Source organism: Strix aluco, chromosome 3 (genome assembly GCF_031877795.1).
Source record: "Strix aluco isolate bStrAlu1 chromosome 3, bStrAlu1.hap1, whole genome shotgun sequence".
Lineage (NCBI taxonomy): Eukaryota > Metazoa > Chordata > Aves > Strigiformes > Strigidae > Strix > Strix aluco.
Window position 1 is genome coordinate 128,499,713 of NC_133933.1, and position 18,278 is coordinate 128,517,990.

Sequence of the window (18,278 nt, forward strand, 5' to 3'; positions counted from 1 at the left end):
AACCGATTGTAGTTGTTTTGGGGGGATTTTTTGCTTTTTTTTTTTTTTCAAAATCAAGGTTTCTTACCTTCTCTTCCATTGCTGGTCTGGGCAGAAACCTCATCTTTCTGCTTTAATATTTTTTCTGCAGAGGAGTATAAATTTTATCTTATGCCACCAGGCCACCTTGCAACCAAGAATTTTATGGTACAGAGAGGGCATAATAAAGTCCCTCATCTTCCAGCTCAGTAAAGCAAAGCACAGAGGAATACTCTGAGCAACCAAAGGACATCAGCATTATTATTATCATTCATAAAGAGTAGTGTTCATAACAAGCCAGTGATTTAAGGGTATTAGAAAACAATGACATGGTGAAGATTTAACTCAGCAAAATACTTTAATTAAAAAAAAAAACAAAAACAAACACAGATTTAACCAGGAGGAATGGAAGCACTTACTCAAGTCACAATTAAATGGACATTGAATACATGTTTGTTTTTCCTCAGAAAAAGGAAAAGATTTATGCACATACTGAGGTTCTTTGAATGAAACTAAAGGCATGATTGGAAGGAATGGGAAAATTCTGATATAATTCTATATATGAATACATACCAAACAGCATTGCTCTAGACGCTAAGACTACATCAGTGCTAGTATAATAAAATGCCAGAAATCAAATAATCTGCACTTCTGAATTGTTAGGCTAATCCCTGAATGCTTTTGAAAGTAATCTGAAAGCTGACCTAGCTAGCCAGCTAACATTCTTCCAAACAACTCTTAAAGAGAGTTTTAGAGGTGTCAGAAGGACTATTTTCACCAGGCAGTTTGGATACACCCGCCCTGTTTTGGAAGCTAAGAAAGTTTAACAACATAGACATGGCCAGAGTCTCCCAGCTGGCTGCAGATCCAGGTGACAGGTTCATTTGTACATGTGCAGTGTGGCAGTCTGGTTCCCCATGCTAATATGTGTATGTTTTTCTCTGACCACTGAGACAAAAGATTCAGCTTCACATTGACTGTAAGCCAGGCCAAGCTTTCTTTGTCAGTGATCCACCACCTCACATCACATCTCTTATACCTCTGCTGCTACCACAGCAACATGCTCTCTGACATCATTCTGAGGTTTGGCCATCCTTTTGGACTTCTCTCTTTCCTTGTTGTAACCAGTTGAAAGCTGGGGGACATCCTCCTGGCTGGAGCACCCCAGGACAGTTGGCTGCTGAAGCTCCAGAGAGTCACCAGGACATGTTCCTCCATGTATCTGTCGGTGATTGTCGCTCTTCCTAGCTGAAGAAAAGGTGTCTCTGTTATCTGTATTACACTGGACAGTGCTCAACTTTCTCATTGACTTGGCTTCACAGGGCTGCAGATTCAGCTCCTCCAGTTGTCCTGTAGCATGTGCCACTGCTCCAGTTGCTTCCATATCTGTGAAAGCATTAGTTGTTTGTGTTTTACAATAATTGCAAGACCCTACCTTCATGTTCCTTACCCTTCTACGCCTTTACTATGTCTTAAAAACCTTAATGAAAAAGGAGTTATTGTTGGGAAAATAATTTTAACTGGCCACAAATTTTAGTTTGACAGAAATAAGCTGATTCCACAAATACATATACATATACATCAACCAAACCAGCTGGTTTGAGACCCTAACAGCTCCTAAAGCATCCTCCAATGGTCTTCAAATATTTTAATAAATGCTTAATAATGAAGTATATAGAACATAACTGATTAATAAGCTATGTATTGTTAAGACTGATAATAATTTTAATACTACACATCTATAAAATACATCAGCCCTCTATGAATCAGGATGTCATATAAGGTAGAACTTTTTATTTCCAACATTTGAATCCTACTCAGGGTAGAGCCTGTAACCTGCAATGTCGTTTAAAAAATGACACTGAAAAAATGCAGAAAAAGCAAAATATATACCATACATTTTTCATGTGGAAATGAAAAATGTTTACATCTTAATAAACCAAACGGTTATCAACCACAGAGGCAGAATCACTTGTAGTGTTATAGCAGATGGTTTCTGAGTTGACAGGGTGTGCTATCACTTCAGTGCAAGATTGGCAGACTGCTTCATTTGGATGCTAAAAACATTTGTAAAATTTTTGCAATCTTGTCCCTTCCCCCCCGAATATAAAATGAAACCAACCCAGACCCAAACCTTTTATACTCATTCCAAATTCAGAACTAGTCCTAGTCCACATATCTCATGGGTTAGTGGGCAACGCCAGCTTTTGCAGTCTGTTCATCAGCATATATTATAGGTCTTTACCACAAATGATCCCAGAAAACGTGCTGTTACAACTTCTTATTTTTCAGGTTTGTCCTTGAAGTGTAATCCTCAGCAGTGTGAGACACTCAGCCCCATGTTTCCTCTGACCTACTGCTTAGATTCATTCTCCTTTCCCTTTTCTAGAATTCATTAATTGGTATTCTATTTGCTGGAATCATTTTCCCTTAATTTATTTTCAAAAATTTCTCTATTTCTTCATGATTATACTACCTTTTCCTGTTAAGAAGAGCTACTTTTTTTTCAACTCATGCACTAACAACATTCAATTTCAGGTTTGTACCTTTGGAAACCCACTGGAAAGTTATCAGTAAATTTGCAGTAGTCACACATTTTTCTGTGTAACAGTTTTCCTTCCCAAAACCGCTTTAACATTAGGTAGTTGGCTGTTTTAAAGTCCAAACTACATAAATCACTAGGCTCAATTTTCTTCTTTACACGCATAAACAAGATGATCAGGTCATGATCCTCTATGCCAAAGCTCCTCTTATTTCTTGATATGTATTGATGCCCTCTTCATCTTCAAAGGTGCCATTTTCAACTGTGAAAATAGGACTTTTCAAATGAGTTTGTGTTAATGGAGGAGGCTAAAAGTTTTCTGGATATGAGCAGTTTCAAGGATGAAATACTGCCTTGAGATTTATATGACATAGTAATCTAAAATATTCTGATTTTTTAAAATTAAATACAAACTATTCAATATCAATAGAGCACACGATTAACTGGATTAAGTACCAACTAATAGGCAGAGCTCAGGCAGTAATTATATATGGGAAATAATTCTCAGAGTTGGGGATGTGTGGCAGTACCAGACACTACTGCTGAAATAGACAATATTCAGTTCCACCAGTGATGTGGAATTAAAACTAAAATTAATTCTGATGAAATGTTGTAAAAGGTGGAAAAAATGGCAAACTAGTAGAAAGGAAGAAGGAGTTGATCTGAGCAACCTAGGAACAAGAGATGTAGACCCTGTTTGCAGAGTGGGAGCATCTCATCAGGAATCCAACAGTGATTTCTGGGCGATGCTGACCAAGAACTTCAGGATAAGGGTCAATAAGGTACAATACCTGAAAGGACTGGAAATTGAAGCTTGGAAACATAAGCTGTTATAGGATACAACTTTTCAGTGGCGAAGGTGGTGAACCACCAGAATAATTGCAAAATTTGCAAAAAAATAACCCCAATATGTTCCTCCACCTCCAGATGCTGGTTCTGTTAATGATGTGTTAGTCAATCAAAAGTTATTTAATTCAAGAGAGAGATAATTACGCAAAGCTGAAGAGATTTTTTGTTACACCAAGTTCAGACAAGGTAATATCTTGATCCCTTCTCCCCTGCAGTACTGCATATCTATGCATACAGCTTTCTTCCTCATCTCCGTCCTCAGCCACTTGTTCTGGGGCAGCAACCAGGACCCCCACCTCCATTGGACTTTACACTGTATAAGCACCTTCCAAACAGAAACACTCTGCCTTGCAAGACTTACTGTGGTGATTATTAATAAAGGCCCCGAACACTTAATTGTATTAGAAGGGTGGGATTTCTTATGGGGGGAACAGCTATAAAGCAGAAACTAAACAAAAAGACTGCTGCTTTGATTTCCTCTCTCTCTCTCTCCAAAACCAACAGCACTTTAAATAAGGGGAAATCAAACATTAGACATTTCCAAGTCATATGTATTAAATTCACTTAAGATATTGTTATTCTTGTTTAGATTTGAACATATCGGGGAATCTTTGTCTTGAAACTATTCCTAAAAGACTTTAAGTGGCTGGATTGCCATTTTCTGACAAAAAAAATCTTTCCATGAATTATTTACACGATGGCTCCAATCAACGCTATACCTGTCAGCCTCCCCAGCCAAAATGAAAGTTCACTATGTAAAGGTGCCAAGGGAGAATGGCAGCCTCCCACTGCGAGTTTATAGACAGAACTAAGTCAGCACGCATTATGTGTCAGAGCCGACATCAGACAGAATCAGATCCTTTGATCTCAGACCTCCACAGGAAGCTTAGATCTCAGACAAATTAGATAAAAAATGAATTTATAGCAGATATGTATCCTAAGGCACACAGCTGAATGCTGTGTTTTGGAGGAGTACAGCAAATATCAAAACACATAAACTGCAGAATTTCCTCTCTCCTCTCTCTCCCTCTGCTTTTGTGATAGATGCTAATTAAAAGGAGATAAAACTCTGGCTCGCCTCTTCCTGTCTCTTATATAATCGAAAGGCTTTGGGAAGAAGGAGGAAGGAGAAATTCCCAAAACAGAGTAAATGGGTGGTGCAGCAGGGTTATCTGAATGCCCTTAGATCTGTGCTATTGGCAGGTGAGACAAAAAAAAAAAAAAAAAACCACCAACTTCTATAAGAACATTTCGCACTTGCAGAGAGGGAAGCCAGTGCTTTATGCTGCCAGCCACATGCCCCCGAGGCTGTCTGCTTTTCCGTGACCTCAGAAGAAGTCGTGTTTGATCAGCAGATGATGAAAAGACAAGTCTTGAGGAGGTGTGTGGAAGAAGGGTGTGTGTGGCAGGGACCCTGGGGAGTTAAGGGGACACACTGTGGGGGGGTGGGTGCGAGTGGAGCTGCTTTCGGGGTGCTGGCCTGGACTCTGCTCAGAAAGCACGGCATGAAGGACGAGTGAGTGGTGGAGGTAACGGAGACTGTGCAAATGAGCCCTGAGTAGTTTTCCCTACCTCCAGTGTACCTCACTGCAGTCCTCTACAGCCTGCAAACTTGACCAGAGCTTTTCAAGCCCTGCACAGTTATTGCCTCAGCACTTGGAGACCTGGATAGGGAGGAACCCTGTTGCTTCAGGCATGCTGGGGACACTGTGGGAATGTTGGCCCCTGCCCTACTCCAAAAACACTAAGTGAAATCATGGAGCATAAGGGGGGGTTATGCTGCTGCCTTCAGTGGAACTAGGATTTCACACAATTTATACAAAAGGAGAGAAAGTGACAAATAGAGAAAAACCAGGGAGGAAGAGGAGGTAATAAAGTAATAGACCTTCTAAGAACTGTGCCACTGATCCTATACAAACCTATAGTTTGTTAAGAGACCTAAACCCACTCTTTTGATGTTCAACTGTTTATAAATTTGAATTATGGTCAAACTGCATTCTCACCTCCTGCTACAGGCACGCCACTTTTATTATCTCCTTGATCGTAGCAAGGCTGGATGTGAGCTGCTTGAGGTTGTGCTTCTTTACAGGGTCTGTTGGTACTGGCCGGTGGTACATCAGCCCGTTCAGTCCTTGTTTCTGTAATGAAACATACAGTCGCATCACTCTCAATCCATCCTCATTTTAGCAACAATTATTAATTCAAGTGACAATATATTGCTGGTGAATTAACAGGGAATCTAGAAGTGTTCTTTCTGCCCAAAAGCAGAGACATGTTTTTATGGTCATATCATCTTCTTCTTTGCCATTAGGGTTCTCAACTGTTCTCTTCAGTAGAAGCCTTCCTTATGTTGACACCATGTTTAATAATACTAGAAATTCAGACCTTGCTGCAGCTAGTGCTCATGGTGCAGTTTAGGGGAAAGACCCTTTATCCTGAATTTACAAAGTTACTTGAAATCAAAATTTTGGAGAAACTACTGAGAAGGTCTTGAAACTAGTTAACTGGGACGTGCATTTACTCCTCCACTACAAGTTACCTGTACATTTAGCTAGGTCCCAACTTCAGTTAGCCTATCTCAAAGGCCAAGTTATTGGTAACTTTCAACAAATCCCACAGTTTGAGGTGGCTGTTTGGCAGTCAAGCCACCAGCAGTTACGATCACATCATTTTAGCTTCACTTCTTCTCTTACACAAATAACCTTATGCCTTCTGCAGTGGGAAATCCTCCTTGAGGTAGCTATATTTGATTTAAGATCAATGCTAAAAAGAAAGCAACCTTAAGATAAGTTAGCAGAGGTGTGGATTTGCTTGGGGGAGAACTCCAGAGAAGCTGTAGCCCCCCCCATTACCACTTTGCCTCATATGATGCTGATAGTGTGATATGAGCATGGTGGTGTTGCTGTCTCTGTGACATTCACACTGCAGCTGTGTCTGGTCCTTGGTCAGCACCAAGGTTTTGCATAACCACCACAGCGATAGTTTGCTATGTCATCCTTCATCAGGAAAATGCAGTGGCTAAATAGATTGTTGAAATCATAGTAAATATTTCCTTCATTTCTCAATTCCTTGTCTGCACTATAGAAATCTGATTTTCATCAGGTTTCACATACAGTTAGAACTTTTTCCAGCAAGGACTCAGGCGTCTGTTATAGGCACAAAACTGTATAACTGAACTAGGAACTATATTGCTAATTACTGAATGTCCCAGAGCTTTCTCTGAGTGCCATTGTCTGAATCCTGTTGCAGCCACTCTGGAGATTTGTTAAACAAAATAGGGAGTCTGCAAGTATAAATTTTAGTGGGTATTTCCAACTTACTGTTGCTTTTGCTCTTCTTGAACCAGCAGAATGCAAGAGTAAGGATGAATGCAGATGCTGCTGAACTCAGTATGACAACAAGGATCATGCTGGCCTTTGCTCCCATGGGGACAGGGAAGATGGTAAATGGATGAGACATCACAGTAAATTTAGCCCCTGAGAATTTAAAGCAGTCAGAGTTTACTACAAAAGTAAGAATGCTGGTTTCATAGCTAAAACACCAAGTTATAGCCTTTCAAAGTGATGCTGCTGTTAAAAATGCATGCAGGAATAACCCATAAGTTTGTCTATCTCCAGATCAAACATTAGCCAACAATATTTAGGACTGAGTACCAGGACAAGCTAAATCTGTACAGTATTCTTCAATGTAACTTTCAAGCTTTCAGTGCTTCCTGAAGCAGAGACAGCCTCTTTGTATTTAATAATCCTTAATATTTCTTTCATGAATTTGTCTAGCTGACTACCAAATCCAGAAAATACGTTCATACAGCATCTATTTCTGAGGCCAAACAGATCAGGCCCAGACAGAAAACATGCACATGCTGCCTAACAAGACAGAGAAACTACGACAAGAATGGTGCTCAGTCATACAGTTTTTACAGGTTATACCTGATTCATATCAATGTAAGTTATGGGGAACCTACAAACATTGACTAGCATTAAGCTTAAGTCCATGATGCAGAAAATTCCCAGTGAACTTGTTAATATTTTCCATCGTGTTGATAATGAACATTATAAATAAAAAATATTAATGTCATAGAATCATAGAATCACAGAATCATTCAGGTTGGAAAAGACCCCTGGGATCATCGAGTCCAACCCTCAGCCCGACTCTACAAAGTTCTCCCCTACACCACATCCCCCAACAGCTCATCCAAACGACCCTTAAACACATCCAGGGATGGGGACTCCACCCCCTCCCTGGGCAGCCTATTCCACTCTCTGACCACTCTTTCTGGGAAAATTTTTTTCCTTGCTGTTAGCATGGTAAATATTTAGTCTCTTGACGCACAGAGGTTTTGGGTAATGCTCTTCACCCAGAGATCCTAAAGTTTTCTGTAAATGAAGTCAGAATCAAGCCAACCACTATTCATAGTTTCTGTGGTCAAGAGTTCACTGGATCTCAACATCTGAGCTTCAAGGATTGGAAGATGCCTAATACTGCCCTTTTAAAAATCAGAATTATAGAGAGGTTTTGGTTCCCTGAATCACTTCCAAAATGCATTTTGAATGGAAATGTGCCTGGGAAGGACAGGAGTTTAACAAAACTGGCCCTGGCATTCTCTATAGACCAATTTGAAGGATGTGGATTCACACATCAACTCATTACCTGTCTTACTACCTGACTCATTATCGGTCCTAACCCCACAGTTCTAATAATTTTGACGGATGGATATTTCTTTTACTTGTTTGAGTTCCACTTTTAATAAAAATCTAAAAGCCTTTTTTTCATCAATTCATTAAAAAAAATCAGAAACACTGTCAGATAGAGGCTTGGAGACTAGGGTAAGTAGCTGTAAGTACTTTTATCTGAAACTAATTAGATTTGTGTCAATATTGTCCATTTGAACAAAGCAGGGCTTCATCAGAACAATGGGGGAAGCATGTTCCAATTGGGAAAAATTTGCCTGCAGGTACAAACACATATGAACTTCAGTTGAGAGGAGAGAAGTAATCTCACAGATATCAAGGACTCTACACTGACAGGTGCTTAAAGGTGCTTTGCACTACTCTAATAGTTTGTGAGTAGACTGCTGTTGGTTTAAATGGAAAGTGGATGGATCAAGCCTATTGGGATCCATATGAGTTAAGTGAATATTACTGTAAAACAAGGAGTAAGACTATTCAGTAGTGCTATGAATAGTTCCCCAGGAACTACCACTAAAACACTTGGGATTATTGCATTCAACACCAGCTGCATCTTCTGAGCTGTTTCCAGGTAGCAAACTATGCCAGGATACACACAGAAACCTGGTCATGAAAATGTATCCCAAACATCTACTATTTAATGGTTTAATTTTTGTTTATCTCAAACAATAAGCCAATATCTTCAGTAAGGGTCTGGCAGTATAAAAGCCTTTATACTGTTTCCAGCATGGTTCCCAATTACAAGTGAGCAAAGGGGATTGCTTCTTTGGTGCATACTTTTGCAATGCATATTAAAATTGTACTATACTCTGATTTACACAGGTGATGCCTCCACAGATGCATAAGCCATCAGCATTGCTAGCTGTAAACATCTCTTTGCAACACTGGCTGGCTAAATGTTCCATAAAAGGGATCTCCATTTGACCTTTGTTCAGAGGAAAGATCTTGTGACATCCCTGAAATAGCTTTCAAAACACATTTCATTAAGCTGTACTTCCCACTGAAGAGTCAGATCCTCTGAGGTGCTGACTTTCCATCTGCTGTCACTGAAGTGAAGGCGATGGGAGCTGCGGGTGTTTGGCAGCACACAGCCTGAAAATAATCATATTTCCCCCCTTTAAAGGCTCACCTTCAAGTACTCCCTGTACCCCAGTTCTCCCTTTGCAAAGCCATTGACAACACTTGATGTTCATTAGCCACTTGTGACTAGGAGGAGCAAATGTTAAAAAAAAATTTTTAAAAGATCTGGATCTTCATTTAATCCCAGGATAGGAAGGGATTTCTTGGGTTATAAATCCTATCCCATGTTATTGTGTGTACTGTGTTTTACAATATCATCCATAAGAGTATTGACCTCCATCCAAAAGCAGTTTGATCTGCTCTCACTATTCCTATATATTAAGTTAGGCTGTTCAGAAAAATACAGTCTAAATCTTAGTAACCTCCTCCTAAATTTTTAGCTCAGATTATTTCATTAGCCACCTCCACTTGGCCACTACACCTGACTGATATATCTGCCCCCTCCGTTTTTTCTGGCTGAAACAAGCCTACCCTATCTTGGAGTTTCTTTATTAAAAATGCTCAGTCTGTACCTACTCCATTTTGAGATCATCTCTGAACATGCATAAACAAAATTATGTTCAGTATCACAGAATCATCAAGGTTGGAATTGGAAAAGACCTTAAAGATTATCTAGTCCAACCATTCACAGACTTCAAGGGCTACTCATCAGGGCTTCATGCAGTGGCACACACACTGCCTTACCTCTCCTGGAAATATTTCTGTCTGTCCTTCCTGGGCTTCTTTCCACCTGATGGATCTCAGTTTATTTATATGTAGGGAGAGATCTATCTCCCTCTCTCTCTCTCTCTCTCTCTCTCTCTCTCTCTCTCTGTATCTATCTATATCTATCTATAGATATCTATATCTCTATCTCTATATATCTATATCAATATCTATATCTATCTAGATATATATCCATACTTATATGTATGTATGTATTCATGCAATACCAGAACAGAGAATACACATGGTCTTACAACACCTAATATGTCTTTGGACTACATGCCAGACAGCGTGTTCCTGCTTCTCCATTGACTTCCCTTAGCAGTCACTCAGAGACAAGAAACCAGCACTTTGACCCCTGTATGCCTTCAGAGCCAGGTTTGTAGATAAATTCAAGCCCCCAAACAGTGGGACAGGTTCCTTTCTTGTGCAGACTCCCTGAGGCTTTTACAAGCCAGCATTAGCCTTGTGCCTTATCCCCAAGGTGCCACTGTCCCCCTCAGCTGCTATTTCTAAGGAGGCATAAGCACTCCTGCCTCTCCACCATTACTGGGTTGCTCAGAGGCCTTGTGCAAGCTGCACGATCCTGGAGACCCCAGCATCATCCCTGCAAACTGTCAGGATACCCCTAGCAGATCCCAGTCCTGGAGGTGTGCTCTGAATGTGCATAATGCACCTATAAATATGACCAGGTGCAGACAAATAGTTGGTGAAAGGCCCTGTGAAAATAACTGGGAGCACAGATGGAAAATTTCTGAATACAAACATGAAAAAAGAGGGAATGAGGGGAATCAATTTATAGGAAAAAGTTTGCTCTGTCAGCTTAGCTGACCTTAAGGACATGATTGGTACATACATGGGATACATAGTGGGGGAATCCAGGGAGAAAGACCACTTTCTCTGACAATACCTCCCTGTACTAACTCACCTTGATTTTGGCGATCTTGCACGAATAGCACAGGAATCACCCAGCTCTCTTGCTGCCTGGGTAACATCAATTTGAATGTGTAACAGAAGTCAGGTTATTTGGAGGTTTGGCATTGCTCCACTCATTCAAACAAAGCTTAACTCTCTTTTTATAAAATCAGACCTGTAGGGTTTTGAGTTCAGTTACCAAATCATAAAACATGCAGAAAATGGAGCTTACCCGGAGGTGATGTGACAGTGAATACAAGTTTCAAGTTTGTACCCGAGCTGGAGACAGCCAGACTGGAAAAGCTCGCACATCCATCTATGACCTGCACTTGGGTGAGCCCTGCAGAGCAATAAAAAATTATATTGTAATTAACAGCATCCAAATAAGTACCACCTAAGTCCCTCAGAGGGTCCTTGTGACTTTAAGGGGACTTCGGAAAGCCTAAATTCTGTGTCCTTCCTAGTCGTAAATATTTTGTCTAACCCCAGAAATTTCACAGAGGGTCGGGTCTTCAGAGGTACTTGGACATCAAATTCCTGATGGATTGGAGGACTTCAGCTTCTGAATCTTGGTTCTTTGAACTCACTGTGAAATGGCATTTACTGCACATAACCACGTCATGGGGGTGTAACATGAATACAGATGTTACGGGCACCAAGCAAAGGTAATAAGACTTACACAGATGGACCAGAAAGTTCCAGATGCTCTTCTTTTTGATTTAACTCATATCTTGTATGACTAAGTACATCACCAAGGTTAGGAGAGTATTAATGAGAGATGGAGTGTTTTCTGTCCTAAAGGGATGGTCTCAAAGAGCCAGACACTGCAGCTAAGGGAAAAGAGCTGACTGTTTTAACCCTTTTTTGATTTGTAGATGTTTCACCTCATCATTTGGACATATTCCCTCCTCTACTACTGTTAAATCATTTTGAACTTTTCTCCAACCCTGTCAGACGCTTTGAAAGGGATTTGGCCATGAAAAATGTTTTTGGTGACTGCCTTGTGATCATACAGGAGACACTTTCAGTTAGAAACCTGGCATGGGAAAGCACCATGGGGAACATTAAAACGAAACCCAGGAGAGCTAGTTTCTCCATCACTTTACCACTTGTTCTAAGCTATCAGGGAATGCATTCTGACCCAGCATTTACACTTGCTATGGTTGTTATTTTTTAGGGTCTTTTTAAAAGTCATATTTTACTTTGCAACTGGATCTCCATTTTATTGTGTGTATCTTTGAGCACCAGCCAAGTCCTGGCCTTTGAGCAATGCTGACCAGATCTGGGCTTCATTCAGGCTCTTGGGGTGAGAGGGGTAAAATCCTAAAGACTGACAAATTTAAAAATGTTGGTTCAGGTGGGGGTGAGAAGTCAGAACTTCCTTAGGATGCTGGACTTGCTCCAGTGATCACAAACTCAGACTTTTGCCTGCTCAGAGACAACACGTAATAACTATTTGCTTTATGAAGCAGGTGGTTTGACATTTTATTGCAGTTAAGCAGCACAGGTGAAGGTACAAAAAGTCTGATCGCAAGGAGGACGTTTCTACTCTGCTCAGGGTATTGAACAAAGTGGTGAAGTAGCAAGCGTCTTAGTCAGACATTTTGCAATCACAGATACATAGGAGTGTTCAGCAGGTGGGACAAGGCTTTTGATGGTAGGTCAGACTGCAGGACAATTTCTCTGGTTTTAACTCATTTTGCATGCCTACACGTATATGATACAAGCTAAACAGTGCCAGGATCTGCTCTTTGACACTGAAGAACAGGCGTGCCCTGGTCAAACCTCTTAAACCTCTTATAGACTCCAAACAGAGATGCTGCAATGCAAACTGCCTACTGAGATACATCTTTGATGTGTTGACTTCTGAATCATAGCCAGAAATTGCCTGAGACAAGGTCCTGGGCAAAAGCAGGTTGCATTTTAATGACCTAGCAATAGAAATGGTAGTTTCCCCTCTCTATGATCAGGTACTACTTAATTTACTAATATCCCAGTTAGTTTTGACTACATATATATATGTTTTTCTATTTTTGTACAGCATCTAGCACACCAAAACCCCAATTTCATTATGAGTCTCCAGGACCAGCTGTGATGTATAAGTAAGCAGTAATTTATACTGTGAATAGACTTGATGGAGATGTGGGAATCTAGACTTCTGTAATTGCTCCAGCCTGATCCTGGCTCATCTATTTATCTACTACGTATATGATACTCCTCATGACAGTATCTGCCCAGACTACCAAGACTTTTCTTGGCTCTGATACTCACTGTAGCACTGCTTTTATAGAGGGTCTTGTCAGCTGCGTTCAAATACTTTATAATTGCCATTTCTAGTCTATGATGAAGCCTGGAGTACTGTACTGTACGTCTCAACAGAGACTGTCTCAGCTTTCAGGCACATATGCTTCAAAGCTCAGAATATTACAGATATATATGGCAGTCTTCACAAAGATCTTTCAGGCAAGCTGGTATTTAACGTAGAAGCAAGCTAATTTGGAGCTAAACTACTTTCCATGAGGCAGTTTGGCTGCTGTCAGATGAAGCAGCCTCAGTGTGCTAGACGGGACCCATTTCGATTAAATGCTGCTTTCATATGCTTCAAAAGACGAGTGCAATAAGGACGTTTGTCAAAGGAAAAACTGCAGCAAACTATTACGTGCAGAACATCTGTAGTACGCAGTTCTTTCTTTGCTGGAGTTTATTGACTATTAATTTGATGCATGTATCTTTTAAAGAATGGGAAATGCATTTCTCTTCAGTGACTTTTCTTTCTTTTTCTCCCCTTTTCCTCCTTCTCCCTCTCTTTCTTTCTATCTTTCTTTTTTCTCTTTCTTTCTTCTTCTCTTTCTTTTCTGTCTTTTTGTTGTCTTCTCTTTCTTTTCCCTTCCTTGACTCCTTTCTTCCTTCTTCCTCTCCTCCCTTTCTCCTTTCCTCCCTTCCTTTCTCCCACTGTTAGTCAGTAGCTGATCCAATAATCTGTGGTTCATCTAGACCCATGTTCCTAAACCTATGAGGTGTACCACCCTGAAAAGGCATGAAAAACAGGAGAAAAGACCAAAGGATTTTTCTAACCTGTAAACCTGGAACCATGATGTAGGAAGAATTTCTAATTAACAGAAACACAGACTGAAAGGGTGAGAAGCCCTGATCTACAGCATGAGTGCCACTTATCTTCTCCAAATGTGAACTTTTCAAGTCAAAGCTAACACAAAAATGGCTTTACTGCAAACAGAATACTTTACCTATAATAGGAAACCTCACTTTTCAATGTGTGATCTGTTTGCTTACATTTAAAGATTTTAGCAATGAAAATTAGGATGCTTTATAATCAATATAATTTCCACTTTCTAATTTACAAGCATATGAGCATTCACAGGTTTTGGTTCATCACTGTACTTAAACAAGTTTCTATATTTAAGTACCTTCATAGCCTCAATAACCTCAAGGGAAATACTCACATGCTTAGAGTTAATCATGAGTTCAGGTCTTTCAATAAATGAGGACCAGAAGGGAAACATTCAGATCCCTCATGAAAAATATTTCCACGTTGAAGTATGTTAATTACAAACAATAGGCAGTTGTTTTCTGTCTGTACTTGGCCAGATACTTTGCTGGGACAAACAGGTTCTCATTGATTAAGGAAATTGCCCCTATTAACATTAGCTAAAAATCAAATATTAGGATTTCTAAATCTTCATTCTTTTATTTTTCAATCTTTTCAAGATAAACTACTGGATATACTCTCTTTAAGCTACCAGAGCATGAAAATACTTTGTATAAGCTTCTCTTTCTCTAGCATATGACTGGGCAGTTCACCAAACTCCTACTCCAAACCTTTTTTCAGCTCAAAGACTAGTTTTCAAACCCAGTATTTCTCAGGGACAACCTCTAGATTTATCACAGTCATTCTGCATAGGTGCTTTGCCATCACCCTCACTGTAAGAAAACACATACAAACCTTTTAGCACAGCCTCAGAGGAGCCCTTGAGGTGAGCTGATACAACCCAGGGTTCTGAAGGAGGCCCCAGTTTGTCAACTCTTTGACCCTGGGAGGAAGAAAAAAAGGGAAGAATTAGGTCTGGTCTCCTCAACAAGAGGAGTTGTGAGGTTTTTAACAATTGTAATAATTTTTTAATGGCCAGCAGGAGGGCAGTTTGCATCTACATGTCACATGTTATAAATGTCACAAAGCTCACCATATCTCTTTAAGATGAGCTTAAGCTCAAACATACCAGTTCTGGCAACTTCAGGTCTGTTTCAATAAACTCTGGCAAGGTTTTCTGCTTCACTTGAAGTATCTAGCGTCCCATTTACATTACCTATGAGAAGTAGCTGATTTTGACACTGTGGCATGTATGGCATCTAAGTTCACAGAATCACAGCATGGTTGAAGTTGGAAGGGACCTCTGGAGGTCAATTGGTCCAGCCCTCTGCTGAAGTAGGGCCGGGTAGAAGGGATTGCCCAGGACTATGTCCAGACAGCTTTTGAATATCTCCAAGGATGGTGACTCCACAGATTCAAGGAAACTGAGTAGATTCAGTCTGTCTGTTTAGTCAGGGTGAAGATTTAAGTTCCTCATACACTCAGTGAAAGAAATCCAGCCATAATAGTCTATGTGTACATAAAACTATTAGCTTTCAGGGTTTTTTTATTTTTTGAGAGAGCTACTGGTCTCAAGACTAGTAGAAAACCTGAAACATGGCTGAAAAAGGATATGAAACTCAAGGGAAGACTCAACTACCTAGATGTAAGTTTTGTGTGTCATTTCAGGTAGCCAACAATGTTTGACATCCAGCAGAGTTGACTTGTGGAAAGGTCTTACCTTTCTACAGGAGCTGGATGCCAAATAATATATTCCACAGCCTACAATGCAGCAAGATGCCTGTGTGTAGGGAACTGAGTGAAATAGAAAGAAGCTGAAAGTTTTGTGCCTCAAAGTTGTAAATCCAGTCTCATGGGTAATAGATATACAGAGCTGGTTTTATTGGAAAGCAGCTTTGCATCCAGAAATAATGTCCACAAAGCTGTCCAAGCTTGGATTTGACACCATGCTGCAGGGTCACCACTCTAAAAATGTTGTACCTGGGGCTCGCTATTCAGTGGCTCTACTTTCACCTGTCCAGCAAAATGGGAAAGATTCCATAACAGGAAACAGTTGTAAAACAGCAAAGAGGACATGAAAATGTAAAGGAAACAGAAACACAGCAGGAAGCCATGCTATGCAGATTTCACCTGGACTGAATTTAGTCCAACAACCAACCAGCTTCTAAGGACTCATTGGACCTAGTCTGCTGTTTCCAAGACTCGTGTTAATACCTCTGGCAGTGCTAAATCACATCACCTGATATTACCAGCCTTCATGATTCCATTGCTGTTCCCACATTCCTCAATGGTAACCTTTAAGCTTTAGGAGCGGAAATCAGAAAACTGCACACAATCATTTGTACAGCATGAATCTAACACTCACAGGAAAAAGCTGAAAAACGTGAACATAGTCCATCCTGGAGGATGTTTCCAGAATGCCAATGATTGCTTACTTCTAGAGGTATCCTTTGCCATATTTATTAATAGAGATGACCTATGCCATATTTAGGTCTGTCTCATAGCTTTTGGATTGGAAATTTCAAAATTGTACAGAATTAATAGAAGCGTCCATCCACAGAGGGGCAAATCCTACCTTCCTGTCCAGAAAAATTATTTTTGGCTGTACAGGAAGCTGTTTTTCAGTTTCTCCATCTGAGGGCTGCACCTGAACAGAGATGTTATAAGGTCTCACATACAAGCCTGTTTCAGGATGTTGTCTGCTTCCATTTCTTTCACATGCAAAAGAATGTAAAAAAAGAAAAAAAAAAAAAAAAGAAAACCAGAAAATTAATGCTATGAAAACACACAATGCTAGTCCCAGAAGTAATTTGCAACTTACCTAGAAATGACTTTCTGTTCATGGGATTTTCTACCTTAGTAATACAATACTTAGTGTCTGTTATGAATAGGAAGGAGCACTATACCAAATGACGACTAATTTAACTTATCATGGCACCTTGATTCCTTGGTTGAGAGCAGCATGTACAGAAATATGGAACAGACATCACTTCCAAGCAGATAGCAGCACCAAAGTAATAAAAAATCCTTTTGTTTCAATCCCAAATTTACAGATGGAAAACTGAGAAATTAACAAAATAAATTATTTCCCTGGTATCACACTGAACGTATGTGGCAGAGACCGGGATTTTATGGATTCAGAAACCCAATGCCTTAGCCCCAAAGTCTTCATTGCAGTGCACTGATAACAGCAGAGGCTGCAAATGCTTCTTGTCCAGCAGAAAGATTTCCAATGAACACCTCTGAGCTCCTCTAAGAACAAAGTTTTCAGTTCATCTACACAAGCACAGCACTTACAGGGCTTCACTGCATTTCTTTATCCTGACATACCTGTGTTCTTATCCTTCATTATCTGTGAACTCTGAACACCAAAATAAGCAGTATACAGACACCCAATTGAAAGACATTGGTTTTTCCAATTCTGAAATTTAAATTAGAGCATCCCAGGAGAGGGTTTTTGCATTTGAATAAAGAATCAACACCTTATTCTGAGCCTCTATCATTTCATTCTCTCTCCCAGAGCTTTGTGTCATTCAGTATCTTGTATATGTATATAATTTATAGATATATATAAAACCCTCTAATCTGCAAACGCAGTGAAGTGGCTGGGGGCTTGGTATTGTCTTGAAATGAAAGTAGAAAAGCTATTCATCCATCTCTAGTGTTTGCTTAAAGGTGTTTTAGAAACAGAAGATACATGGAGCATAAGTTTCCTTTGGTTTCACTCGGTTTTTTGTTTTGAGTTTTGGTTTGTTTGCGTTTTATTTTTTGGGGTATTCATTACAAACCAGAAACTGTTTATACTGCATCTGATGGGAAATACTGGTCCAAACCACAGACACTGGGAAGATCAGCTAAGGGCTTAAGGATACCTACAGTCTCGAGACCTAGCTCAAGGATTTAAACTTCAGTTCTTGTTCTTTTTCTTTTTTTGTGAGTGGGAAAGTCTGAAAGGCAGATTTATGTTTGAAATTCATGTCAAAGTCACCAATGTGTTCATCAGTGCTCTTATCCACCTTCTTCCATAAATATGCATTCAGCACTGTAACTGAAACTCACTGCAGAAACAATACACCAAGTCATTCCTGTTTTCATGGCAGGGATTTGCACTTTCTGTGAGCTCCCTGGCTCTAGCTTAGTCCAGACAAGTTTAGGTGTGTCTTGGCATGGTTCCTGTAAGCCAAGAAAATTTTTTTTTCTCTCTACAACTTCTTTAAAACTGCCAACAAACAGGAAAAATGTTGGCATGAAATTCCCTGATTCTACACCCCAATACCTACACGGTAAAACTGTGCTCACCTCACGCTTAAAGGAAGGCTGCTGCAAAATGTGACTGTAGGAAGCAGACGTTCCTACTCCCTAGGGTGAGTAAGAG

At 40.0% G+C, this 18,278-nt stretch overlaps 1 protein-coding gene across 1 annotated transcript in view; it reads right to left on the reverse strand.

Moving 5' to 3' along the window:
* Positions 1 to 357: 357 nt before the first annotated feature.
* The window catches only part of PKHD1 (PKHD1 ciliary IPT domain containing fibrocystin/polyductin), a 271,462-nt gene continuing 253,541 nt past the window's right edge, over positions 358 to 18,278 (reverse strand). Inside the window, exons 61-66 of the mRNA XM_074820252.1 lie at positions 16,479 to 16,614; positions 14,759 to 14,846; positions 11,030 to 11,137; positions 6,730 to 6,885; positions 5,413 to 5,547; positions 358 to 1,404 (exon numbers count right to left, since the gene is read on the reverse strand). Of these exons, the coding sequence (XP_074676353.1) occupies positions 1,052 to 1,404; positions 5,413 to 5,547; positions 6,730 to 6,885; positions 11,030 to 11,137; positions 14,759 to 14,846; positions 16,479 to 16,614 (976 nt within the window). The 3' untranslated portion in view covers positions 358 to 1,051. The remainder of the gene's footprint in view (positions 1,405 to 5,412; positions 5,548 to 6,729; positions 6,886 to 11,029; positions 11,138 to 14,758; positions 14,847 to 16,478; positions 16,615 to 18,278) is intronic.